The 11,337-nt window shown below is 52.0% G+C and overlaps 6 protein-coding genes across 6 annotated transcripts; 2 read left to right on the top strand and 4 right to left on the bottom strand.

Moving 5' to 3' along the window:
• Positions 1 to 28: 28 nt before the first annotated feature.
• Positions 29 to 676, top strand: N7459_002176 (uncharacterized protein; the record flags this gene model as incomplete). Its single annotated transcript, XM_056941361.1, has 1 exon — positions 29 to 676. One exon carries the CDS (start codon positions 29 to 31, stop codon positions 674 to 676), a length of 648 nt encoding a protein of 215 aa, XP_056803216.1.
• A 618-nt stretch (positions 677 to 1,294) lies between these two features.
• Positions 1,295 to 3,358, bottom strand: N7459_002175 (putative MFS transporter; the record flags this gene model as incomplete). Its single annotated transcript, XM_056941360.1, has 9 exons — positions 1,295 to 1,478; positions 1,531 to 1,860; positions 1,908 to 1,967; positions 2,019 to 2,105; positions 2,155 to 2,603; positions 2,653 to 2,755; positions 2,811 to 2,827; positions 2,880 to 3,115; positions 3,169 to 3,358. 9 exons carry the CDS (start codon positions 3,356 to 3,358, stop codon positions 1,295 to 1,297), a joined length of 1,656 nt encoding a protein of 551 aa, XP_056803215.1.
• Positions 3,359 to 4,172: 814 nt separating this feature from the next.
• On the bottom strand, positions 4,173 to 5,461 carry N7459_002174 (putative oxidoreductase, short-chain dehydrogenase/reductase family; the record flags this gene model as incomplete). Its single annotated transcript, XM_056941359.1, has 6 exons — positions 4,173 to 4,330; positions 4,392 to 4,490; positions 4,559 to 4,630; positions 4,684 to 4,810; positions 4,873 to 5,324; positions 5,383 to 5,461. 6 exons carry the CDS (start codon positions 5,459 to 5,461, stop codon positions 4,173 to 4,175), a joined length of 987 nt encoding a protein of 328 aa, XP_056803214.1.
• Positions 5,462 to 5,907: 446 nt separating this feature from the next.
• Positions 5,908 to 7,339, bottom strand: N7459_002173 (putative serine/threonine protein kinase ENV7; the record flags this gene model as incomplete). The annotated part of the gene is made up of 3 exons (XM_056941358.1): positions 5,908 to 6,461; positions 6,523 to 7,138; positions 7,220 to 7,339. 3 exons carry the CDS (start codon positions 7,337 to 7,339, stop codon positions 5,908 to 5,910), a joined length of 1,290 nt encoding a protein of 429 aa, XP_056803213.1.
• Positions 7,340 to 7,856: 517 nt separating this feature from the next.
• Positions 7,857 to 9,836, top strand: N7459_002172 (CAP-Gly domain containing linker protein BIK1; the record flags this gene model as incomplete). Its single annotated transcript, XM_056941357.1, has 1 exon — positions 7,857 to 9,836. The coding sequence occupies one exon, from the start codon at positions 7,857 to 7,859 to the stop codon at positions 9,834 to 9,836; it is 1,980 nt and encodes a 659-aa protein (XP_056803212.1).
• Positions 9,837 to 10,548: 712 nt separating this feature from the next.
• Positions 10,549 to 11,271, bottom strand: N7459_002171 (3-hydroxyanthranilate 3,4-dioxygenase; the record flags this gene model as incomplete). Its single annotated transcript, XM_056941356.1, has 2 exons — positions 10,549 to 11,095; positions 11,240 to 11,271. The coding sequence occupies 2 exons, from the start codon at positions 11,269 to 11,271 to the stop codon at positions 10,549 to 10,551; spliced, it is 579 nt and encodes a 192-aa protein (XP_056803211.1).
• Positions 11,272 to 11,337: the final 66 nt, after the last annotated feature.

Raw genomic sequence — 11,337 nt, 5'->3', positions numbered from 1 at the left:
CTCAACTCATTCCATCACTGCACGCATCATGCCTTCGACACCCATCGCTCCGCGACGTCAATCCAGCATTTCCTCGTCCACCTCCTGTCATCCACCCGACAATCGTGGCTCGCGCCCTTCGATTCCCCATATTCACCCCAACTTCCTTCCTATGATCCGTCGCCTTCGAGCGCGTCTAATACCGCTCATCTCCTGCACCACTGGCGAGATCCCTCCACAGTTCCCACCTAATCTACTCGCATACCACCTCCTCACATCAGCTCAACTTGACGAACTTGCTCGCGACTTTCATCAAGTCTGGCCACCCGTCCAACAAACAAGCTGCTACCCAATTCAAATACCCGCGTGGATCGGCACACCACAGGAAGCCGCTGTGGACCTTGAGACCAAGCGACGTCGCTTCGGGCGCTTCATCGGGCTGCGCGACTGCGAGTCGCCTACAGGCACCAACGACGCTGCATTCTTTGACGAGCCCCGTGGGTTCGATACCGACAAGCTGGTTCAGATGGAGGTCTGGGAACCACTCCACGCCATTTTTGAAGAGCCAGTCCATATAGACCCGGATGAAGAAGTTGAGACAGTGGCGCAGATGCTCGAACGGATGGAACGAGAGTGGCAGGAGGCACTGCAACAAGCGCACGAGGAGCAAGGGAACAGGTTTGTTGGGAAACAGTGAGGCTGGCTACGGGCGGCTTTTTTTTGCGCTTTGTTACTATCTGACGCTGGATAGACCACGCTTCCTGTTGCAATAATCTTTCCTTCTCCGTATAATAGGAAATGAATCCATGAAGGCGTCTGCTTTGTTCCGGACTTGGAGTTTGCCGTCACTCGTAACATAGTCCATCCGTATATTCCCTACGCTTGAAACGTTATCTACGCCAACTAAGCTACTCCTCTGCCGCCGCACAGCCACTCAATTGGAAGTTATCCGTATAGTATTTTTAGGTCTATATGGAAACAAATAAGGTAAGGCATTCTTCCTTAGTCTGTCGGAGATTCTGCGAAGCAATTCTAAGCCCGAGACATCGGGGGTCCACATGCAGCCTCACGTTGACAAGACTTTACTATAACACAGGTAGCGAGCTGAAAAGGAATGATTGATTTCTTGCCTTTCGACCACGCAGAGCTTGGGCCGTGATTCTCCCCATGGTTTGGCCGCGAGCGAATCAAGAGCGACTCCGCAACATAAATCTCCAGTCGAAAGCAAAGGCTGCTGCAACTCCTGTCAAGATGCTGCTTCTTCTCATTCGGACTCTGATTTTAAATACCAATTGCATGTGTATCGAGATATAATTCAGTGGCCCATTCCATGCTCCCAGTTCTCTTGCACAATCCTCCAATACTTCTCCCGACTGCGAATCCGACATGCCTTTCCATACTTGACCATCACGAGGAACACAGCTGCACACGCCATGCCGATAAAGGCTGCAGAAATAAAGCAGTTCTGATACCCCAGGTTGTCAACCCATGGCGTGATACTACCATGTGTTAGTCTTCCTTTCACGACTACAGATAAGGAGCTCAACTTACCCATAGCCAATGGCGAAAGACATTGTATTTCGCACCAGGATCACACTTGCCATCGCCACCCCGCTCAGTTCACGGTAGCTGTCAACCATATAATTGACACTGAGGGTAATCCCGCAAGTGTTCGTGAAGGCCAGTATGCACATGGCCACGATAAGACCAAACCAGTGCACCTCGTGGGCCGCACCTACACCCCAGAGGAGAAGAGACCCCGGTACAAGGATCAGACAAGCCAAGAATGGCCACAGACGATGCTCGGCCTCCATGATGCCGTTGTTGCGACGCGCTAATTTGAGGGTGAGCCAGTCGCTGAAGCGCCCCGTGAAAAGGGATCTGTACACGGGTTAGTGCCTGGCCATGACCATGAGAATATAGGAAACACCTGCCCGATGATGACGCCCAAGCAACAAGCTAGGTAGCTGAGTCCAACCATGGAAGTTCTGCTACATGTTAGTTGCCTCCAGGAAATTGTCGTTATGATGGGATATTACCCGAAGTTGTATGGTTTGCCACCCAAGATAATTGATGCGGTTCCGTTCAGGATGTTGAACAAGACTAGATAGGAGCCATACGAGAATCTAGTATAGTGTTAGTTATCGACCACATATCTGTGCGAAGAGAGCATACCCAGCGTAGAAGATGACTGGCCATGTTAGATAGTACAAAGTCTGCCAGAGCCGTCGGAACATGGTGTTCTGTTGTTGCTTAGGACCCAAAAGCGACAATTTCTGGATGTATGTCTTCTTGGTGTACATGACACCTGCTTCCGTCGAAGCGGGCTCATCAGAGACAGGTACTGTCTTCTCGGGGTCACCATTCTCAGAGCTGGCGGAGGACTCGATATGCACATTAGCAGCAGTGGCATCCTGGGTTTCTTCCCGAACATAGTTCGTCTCCTCCATGAAGAAGAAGAGGAAAACCATGGCACAGCCGGCAAATATGCTGGGCCAGTAGAACACCCATCGCCAGCCTTGGTACTGGGCAATGAATCCACAAATGACTGGGGCGAAGTAGTTACTACCCGCCAGGAAGAAGGCGTACAGGCCCATGTAGGTTCCTCGCTCATGTGTAAAGTACTGGGGCCGTTATTACTTTGTCCAAAAACCATCAACGACGTAAACCTACCACATCCGTCACTGTGATTTCTGGGAGGGCTTCGATGGGAGCGGTAAAGAAGCCATTGAGGACATTTCGAGCGATCCATTGACCGTTCGTCTTTGCGTAAGGTCTACCTCATCTATTAGCGACCATAGACTCTTCTTGTGAAATTTGAGGCTTCTTACCCCCACATGGTAGTACCCTGAGCCTTTGTTAGCACACTGCACTCTTCAACGTTCGGGACGAAAGCTCACCAAGATCCCAGCCAGCGATAATATATATGTCGGCCGCTTGCCGAATTGCATGGCGAAGGGCTGCCAGAACAAAAGACCCCATCCTGCGAGCAAGAACATATACCCAGTGCCTTCGTTAAGCGTACTGACCGGCAATCCCGTTACTTCCGATAAAGGGGTGAGCACCGAGTAGACGACCGAGCAAGCGATACCAGCGAACAACGTGTACCTGGCAATGCCGGGAGCTTGTAAGCAATCTGGCTCTCATTGCTATTTGCTGTGGGTCCATGCAAAGATCGTACTCACACACTGACACAAATCGTCGACAAAAGCTTCCTCCGCGGACTCCAGTTGAGCGGGTCATCTGGGTCGGCCGAGGGGGCTGGGATCAAAACAATGTCTCGATCGCCATGATCGAGATGGCGAGTATGCAAGACATGCTGTACATCGACCAGCGTCACTGTGCCAGGAATGGCCGAGCTGTCCACCATCGGGGCCATGGCGTATGGGATCGTTGGAAGGAGAAGCTGCGCGTGTGATGCTGCAGATCAAGCTCTATAAGGGTGGCACATTACACCATGATAACAAGTCGGGCCTTTTTGCCGACGCGGGGGCGTTGGATCAGCAAAGATCGAAAGGATATAGAGGCAACCAGGCCAAGACCAGTCGCGGTAGCCATGGAAGAGTTTCCGGGACTCCAATTGCAGCGTGGAATGCAGACTGCGATAAGCCGCGATGCCGTGAAGCCCGATAAGGCTTCCCCCGCACATTAGCGGATCCTTTTGAACTCTGGTTATGTGGCTACATGATGTGCAGATATCCATGGATACACTCGGACCCGGTTTCTTTCATCGGCCTAGGCAATCATCGAGCGCAGCCTTGTGATACAAGCCCGACAAGCAGATAAGAAGCACCAGATAATGAATGGCCCAGGCTCCCATTTCGCTATCCATGGTGTATAGTCAGAGGACCTATCTCAGATGAACCTGCACGGATGATGAATCTTCTCTCACATCAGATCAATGATACCGAAGGAATGCTCTAGAACAGTCCGCAGTGACAACAACAAGCATTGCACGAGGAGTTGGCTCCTTATCAATATCAACCGTGGGACTTTCCCGAGACCGATCAGCGCCAATGACATCGCGAGCAGGCAGGTCAATGCACCAGGGTTGCAGCAGCGGACTCGAGCCCGCTACTCCAGCACTTATCAGTCCGGCGATCTCAATTGGCTCCCTCACACCAGCAACCCTGCGGAATCTTATCATGGTGCCGAGCGTCCACCCACGAGTGAGCTTGCTCTGGTCTCCGTGACTACTGGTCGTGGACTTCTTCCCGTTGAGAGCCTGTCCCTTCGACTATCAACTTGTCGCTGAGTCTCCACAGCGCGGTGGCGCTCTCTTCGCCGGCAGGAAAATCGAGGGATGGCAACGTGAGGACTTGGCTGTTATCAAGAAACGCGCCCGATTGTTCTGGTGGCCAGGGCTTACTACTACTGACTCCACTCTTTCAGGGAGGGGGGTTGTTTCTCACCTTCCAGGATTGGATCGAGAAGTCCTCGGAGCACAGTGGCGCTTCCCTGTGCCAGTGACTTGGGTTCTTGCTGCAGTAAGATAGGGAGATCCTCGCCAGCTAGGGAAGTGAGGATATGGTGAGCGCCGAGCAGACAAGCAATGGTCGTGAGAGCGTTGCGTCGATACCTTCTTTCTTGCGCTGCAGCCATGATGAGACCTCATCTTGCGAGACCTTAGTCTGAATATTGGTCTTGGTATCTGATTATATGAGAACGCGAACACCACAGTATCACTCGACGGGTCCAGCTTACTTCCCGGGTTCGCAGAGAATGCTGCGATCGATCGACCTAGACACTTCTGCGCGAGGGATTTGGCAAGCAGGATATTCGCGAACATCGATTGTGCATATCCATCTAGCGAATGATATGTCTCGCCGTTCTTCCGGAATGATCACTCTCAGCAATTGCTGGAATATCAGCCATGCATTGAACCACACTCACCGAGAAGTTCACATCTTCCCATTTCGGCACAGGTGCTTCGCGCCTCACGCTTGTGGTCAACAGTACTACGCGCGATCCGGCGGACATACTGTCCAGCAATCTGTTGATCAGCAAGAAATAACTGAGGTAATTTTTCTGGAAATGCGATTCGATGCCATCGGGCGTGAGCTCCCACGCCGCAGCCATGACAGATGGAAAGGCGACAATTCCATCAATCGGCACGTCAAGGTCCTTAATAGTCTTGGCTGCCGCGTGCATCGAATCTAAACTACCCGTATCTGCGGTGATGAAGATGATTTTGGCCTGCGGGTGCTTGCGGTTGATATGGTCAATAACTGACTGTAGTTCCGGCTGAGAACGGCCGGTGAAGATGATACATCCGGCGCCAGCATGAGTGAGGGCATCAGCAGTTGTAGCGGCGAGCGCACCACGGACAAGACCAGCGAGCACAACTGAAGCATGAACCCGGTCAACCTGGATCTTCCCGTCGGGATTGGAGCGTATTCTCACACGTCTTGTGTCTGACTCTGTCCGGAAACATCCTTGTCACGTCCGTCCCCAGTGCATCGCATCTGAAGACGTGATTCATGATGGTTGAGTTTCTGGGAGATAAGACAAATATGGTATGGATATGGATATGGATAGAAGTGCAGTTTACTGAGTTACTTGAGATGTCTGTCAAAGTTGCCTTTCCGGACGTTTCGTCATGATGAGAACAGTCGTACCGCCGTAGAGACCCGACCTCAAGAGGATCTGCCTGGATATTCAATACCGTTGAACATACTGCAGGAAGAAATCAGAGCTCGATTGGATTGCAGATGTTGCGATTGCTCAATGAAATTTGCAGATATGCTGCTGCAAAGTACACCCCAACAGACGAAAACAATTACCCTGATGCCAGATGTGTAACCAATGTCCGGCTTATACTGTACAAGATCGCCAATTCACAGATAGCACGCAAAAGATATTCCAGCGGGTCCTGCCGGGTACTATGGGAAAAAGGGAAGGGAAAGGAGCAGGCGAAAGCGTCCGGCTTCAATGGGACGCACCCGCAATATCCTCATCGTCCGGCAACTCCTTAATGGTGTCCTTCAAGATTTGAATCAACTCCTCAATGTCGGGGCGGTCCGAAGGCTCAACCTGGAGACACTTGCGGACAACATCTTTGACGGGCGGGCTGATTGAAAATCCGTTGTTCTTGGACGCATTGTCATTCTCGCTGGCGGCAACTTTCCCTTTGCCCTTGGTAGCATTAGACTTCTCGTCCGGGAAACGCCAATCTCCACCGAGCACACACATGCTCAGACTGCCGCCTGTCTCATCACTGCGAGCCTCGAAGGGACTTTTGCCGACCAGACAGGCGTACAGCGTGCATCCCAGCGACCAAATATCGACTTTTGTGTCAATAATCGACCCGGTCTTGACGTCAAAAAGCTCCGGGGCACGATATGGCATTGTGCTGTGTTCTGCGGCCGTATCCTGGACTGCCAAGGCCAATGAGCGTGAGGTGATGGCGATTGGACTCGGCGCCAGAGATCCGAGATCCATTAGAATGGGTGATTGGCCGTCATCGTCAATCATGATGTTGCCTATTGGCTCGAGTGTTAGTATTCTGGGCACATTGACATTCCGCAGTACAGTGACACTGACCAGGTTTGATATCGCGGTGTGCATAAGGACGCAGGCCACCATCTTGAACACCCTCTTGGCTGCGGGTCACTTCGTCATCCATCAATGGCTCGTTCTCTTCGTCCTCCTCTCCGTTCACCCGGTGACTCGCTCGTCGCTTCGGTTTCATTTGCATCGTCCTCTCTTCGTCTGCCGCCTCTCCCTCTCGCCGGACGGCCTTTGCCGTACGAGTGGATCCAGCACCGCTTTTGACACGGTATTGATGCATAGCCCGCAGCGCATTGGCAACTCCGAGCATCAGCATCATCAACCGTTTCTCAGGAAACCGGGTGTGGTTGACCAAATTGGCGTTGATGGCATCCTGTAGGTTGCCTCGTTGATAGTATGGCAGCAAGATGTAGACAGTCTTGGACCCAGCGTCTCCACCGTCGGACCGAAACTTCGAGCCGGACTCTGTCGAAACGGAATGATCGATCGAATGGATGATGTTGACTTGTGAAGTGAAGAGGGTGTAAGCTTCAACTTCTTTCAGGGCTTGCGACACCGACTCCTGGCCGAATGGACACCGGATCTTCTTGAGTGCGAACAGTTCCGAGGTGGACTTGTCTTGGACGAGGTAAACGTAGGAGAAACCACCCTATTGGATTGTGTGTCAGTTTAGGCCACGGTCTCTTCTTCATGCAACTCGCGTCAAGAGTCTCACGCATCAATCTCATACCTCTCCCAGAAGTCGAAGGAGCTTGAAGCTCCGATTATTGATCTTCAACTGCGGTGAGCTGGGGAAACAGCACATGCAATCTGTGAAGTTGTAGAGGAGGTCAAAGAAGTATTGCGCCATGGTGTATGATACCGATAGACCGGAAGTCGGATCGGTGGCGCGGGAGGATGGGACAGGTAGCGAGACCTGCAGCAACGATGCCAATGATACCGCGATCCTCGTACAAAAAAGGACTGCCTGGGATGTTGCAGCGCCGAGGAGGTAAGGAGGGAACAGAGCGGCGAGAGCAGCTGGAGATGGGCGGAATGGATTACGCAGAGTGGAGCACGACCCGCATCCATGGGTTTATTTGTTGTCGCTCTTCCACCCCCCTTTCTTTGGACAACGTTGTATACGACGATATCGTTCTGTACATACGAGTTTTCTTTCCTTTTCTCCTATCAAAGGTCGTTGGGTCTCGCTCTTCTGCCTGACGACCATGCTGGAGACTGGGTCCTGCGCCTAACGTCCATTCTCCTGACAACAGCATCCGCATCCGCACTTTTAGCGCTCCGTCCGATCCAACACGCCCCTCCACGCTCAACTATACTTTTTTACGCCCTTTCTCAACTATCAGCTATCACAATCTGCCTTCCCAATGGCACCTCTGGATGAAGTTCAAATTGGCGATGTGGTCAACGTGCCTGGTGGCATGTATGGCACAGTGAAATACTTGGGAGCAGTCGCGGGCAAGCCTGGTCGGTTTGCAGGCATCGAACTGGGCAGTGAACACGCACAACGAGGCAAGAATAGCGGCGATGTGGACGGACGCAAGTACTTTGCAACGTCAGTGCCCGGTTCAGGCATCTTCGTGCCCATGAACAACAGTAAATACGTCACGCGACGATCAACATCTAGCACCTTCGCGGTTCCGACCACTCCTGCACGCGCCCCTCCCGTCAATTTCAGCAAGTCTGTTGGTCCAAGTCCTTCGATGTCTCGTCCGCGGATTCGACGACCCTCTCTCCCTCGCCCAGAGTCGCCCCGCGCCGTTCCTCCCAAACTCAGCTTGAGTGGTCTCCGTACGCCCTCCGCAGCCTCCAAGACCTCAAATGGATATCAACGGAGCCCGGTAAAAGCTCCTTCTCGGCTGTCTGATCGACCACCATCGCGCATCAGTTTAGAAGATGACGCTGCCTCGTCATTTGGCAGGCCGTCGGATGTCCAGCAGTTTTCCAATTCGGCCGAGACTCAAGAATTGAAGGATCAGATCAAAACCCTCGAAAGACAACTGTTAGACCGAGACAAGCAGCTGGATGACCAGTCCAGAACGCTGGGTGATTTTCAAAGGACTCTGGAGGAACTAGAGGGATCTGATTCCCTTTCCATCCGTGTTCAGCTTCGCGAAAGAAACGAACGGATCAATCAACTGACTGCTGAATTTGACGGCCACCGTGCAGACTTCCGGAGTACTCTGGACACGCTCGAGATTGCTGCATCCGAAACTGAGCGTGTCTACGAGCAGCGTCTTGATGAGCTCATGCAACAGAATAAGGAGCTGCAAGATCGTGGCGAGGATGTGGAGATCGTTGCGCAACAGTTGAAACAACTGGAGGAGCTCGTCTCGGAACTTGAAGAGGGACTCGAAGATGCTAGGCGGGGAGAGGCAGAAGCCAGAGGCGAAGTTGAATTTCTCCGTGGCGAGGTGGAGAGGACCAAGTTGGAGCTGAAAAAAGAGCGTGATCACTCGGCAGCTGCCCTGAAGGATGCGCAGGCCACAGCCGGTGATCCTCGGAACTCGCACCAGATTGAGCAGAAGGACGATGAGATCCGAGGCTTGAAGGCCATCATTCATTCCCTGAGTCATGGCAACTCCACCGCGGGCAACTTGAAGGACAATGGCTCCACAGATGCCCACAAGGATCAGATTGAGCAGCTTGTTCACCTGGAGCAACGTCTGCAAGAGATCGAAGGCAACACTGAGCGCAAAGATCTCCGTATCGAGGAACTCGAACGCGAACTACAGGACCTTCGTGGTCGCAACCGCAGCTCCACTACCACGCTCCCGCCATCCAAGCAGCATCAGACATCAAACTCTCAGACCAAGATCTCCGCGAACAATGGTATCAACCACACTCATCGTCTTTCGGACCGCACCGTTGTTCCGAACGACTGGCATGATGCGCCATCTGAGCCTCGTCAACACCATCGTGGCGCGTCCAACTCATCTCAATCACGACTCGAGACTATGCCTGAATCAGAGCGATCTTCTGATGACGATGCCCTGTGGTGTGAAATCTGCGAGACTGGTGGTCATGATATCCTGAACTGCACTAGCATGTTTGGCCCTGGCCACAAAGACACCCTGAAAGAAAAGGCTCTCCAGCCTGCGGCAAAGCCGGCAAATGATCATGCCGATTCCAACGAGACTGGTATCAAGGAGAGTCACACAGATAGTGCTCCCTCTCAGAAGACAGGTCGGGACGTTGTCCTTGAGGGACTGAAAGGCATCGGCGGTCTTGGGAATTCCATGGCCCCCGTCGCTGGCAAGTCATCTGGAGTCATTGATGAGACGAAGTGGTGTGCTCTTTGTGAGCGAGATGGCCATGAGAGCATCGACTGCCCTTTTGATGAATAATGTTCCATGGTGATAAAAAGTTCGAGCGGTGTGTTGGTTTTTGAGCACACTGCATGAGGCAGCAACCCGCTGGAGATGATTTGGTTGCATTTTGACTCTATTCTAGTACATTATTCCTTCTTTTCTTTCTCTTCTCATCATCCCCTTTGCATTATGCATGAGATCCGATCTGAAGCCATCGCCTTGATGCTGTCAATTCTTTTGCTTTCCTTTCCTGTGTGTATAATTTCTTGTCATTTCAGATCTCCTTCGTTCGTTCCCGAGGTTGTCCATACACATTTCCTTTCGATTGGCAGCCTTTATCTGCCGACTCTTTGCTTTCACTTGATCTTGAACACCTCTTTTTCCTTCTACCCTTTTTTTGCACTGGCAACCTTGATGTCCCTTCTGTGGATCTGTGGCTTGGGACCAGGATTTGGGTCCTCGGGCCATATCATACTGCTTCTCTAGACTCGTTCTAGAGATTAATATAAATCTAATACAACATATTCACCAGACTCCCCTTCTTTGCTCCAGCCCCGTACTTCTCGACGAGCAAGGGTTTGCAAGTACCGACACCGACCGGCTAGTTTCAGAATAGCCAATTTCCAAAGGGAAATATTCAAATTTTTTTTCATAATACACACCTTGTTCGCTCCGATACACATAAACATAGTACACATTTCGCTTATTTGTCTCCTTGCTCCGTTCTAGCTAGACCCCCAAATCCCCCTTATTCAGGGTATATAGGGGGCTGTTCAAGTTCCCCTTCAGCGAACCTAGTTACTGCGATTTCCCCACATGCCTTGCATCGCCTCTTCTCTTCGTCGGCACCGAACTCCTCAACCACAGCCTTCACCTGTGTCCCCAAGTCCACACACACAAATTGCTTCTCCCAGACAATTCCACTGCAGTTCTTGCAGTACCATCTCATCTTATCCACTGCATCCTTAGCTCGTGGCTGCTCCATCACCACACCAATCGTATCCTTGAACCTCACGGGACAGTGCGGTGTGTTGGCGGGCAGCAAGAAGATGGAGCCTTCATGAATGGGGATATCCTGAAAAGTAGGTGGAACGGTGGACGTGTCTACCGTCTTGAGTAGCATGGAGCCTCGGTACTGGTAGAAGAACTCGGGAGTGGTGTTGATATGGTAGTCTGTTCGCGCATTCGGCCCGCCAACAATCATGACCGTGTAGCCGGCCGTCGCCGGGGAGGAGGGGTGGTAGACACAATAGTTGTTGACTGGAGGCTGGAGAAGATGCGAATTGGCTTCGAGCCTGCAATCAAACAGTATCAGTCGGTTATCTAGGTTTCTCGCAGTACCCAATCTGCAAGTTCTTGGGTGGCCTTGCCACAGGTCCCCCGCGATGATTCATCGGGAGAGGGGCGGAGTGTAGGGAGAGAGACGCAGGTCGTGATACCATTTCGGAATGTTGAGCGCTGGTAGAAGCATCATGCAGTCAGTTCGTCCGATCGTGCAGGAGGACTTGGTACAAATGAGCAATAATCGGAGAGTCGC

This window comes from Penicillium hispanicum, assembly GCF_028827665.1.
Source record: "Penicillium hispanicum strain IBT 35686 chromosome Unknown utg000002l_segment0_segment0, whole genome shotgun sequence".
NCBI classification, from domain to species: domain Eukaryota; kingdom Fungi; phylum Ascomycota; class Eurotiomycetes; order Eurotiales; family Aspergillaceae; genus Penicillium; species Penicillium hispanicum.
This window is presented reverse-complemented; position numbering and strand designations above follow the sequence as displayed.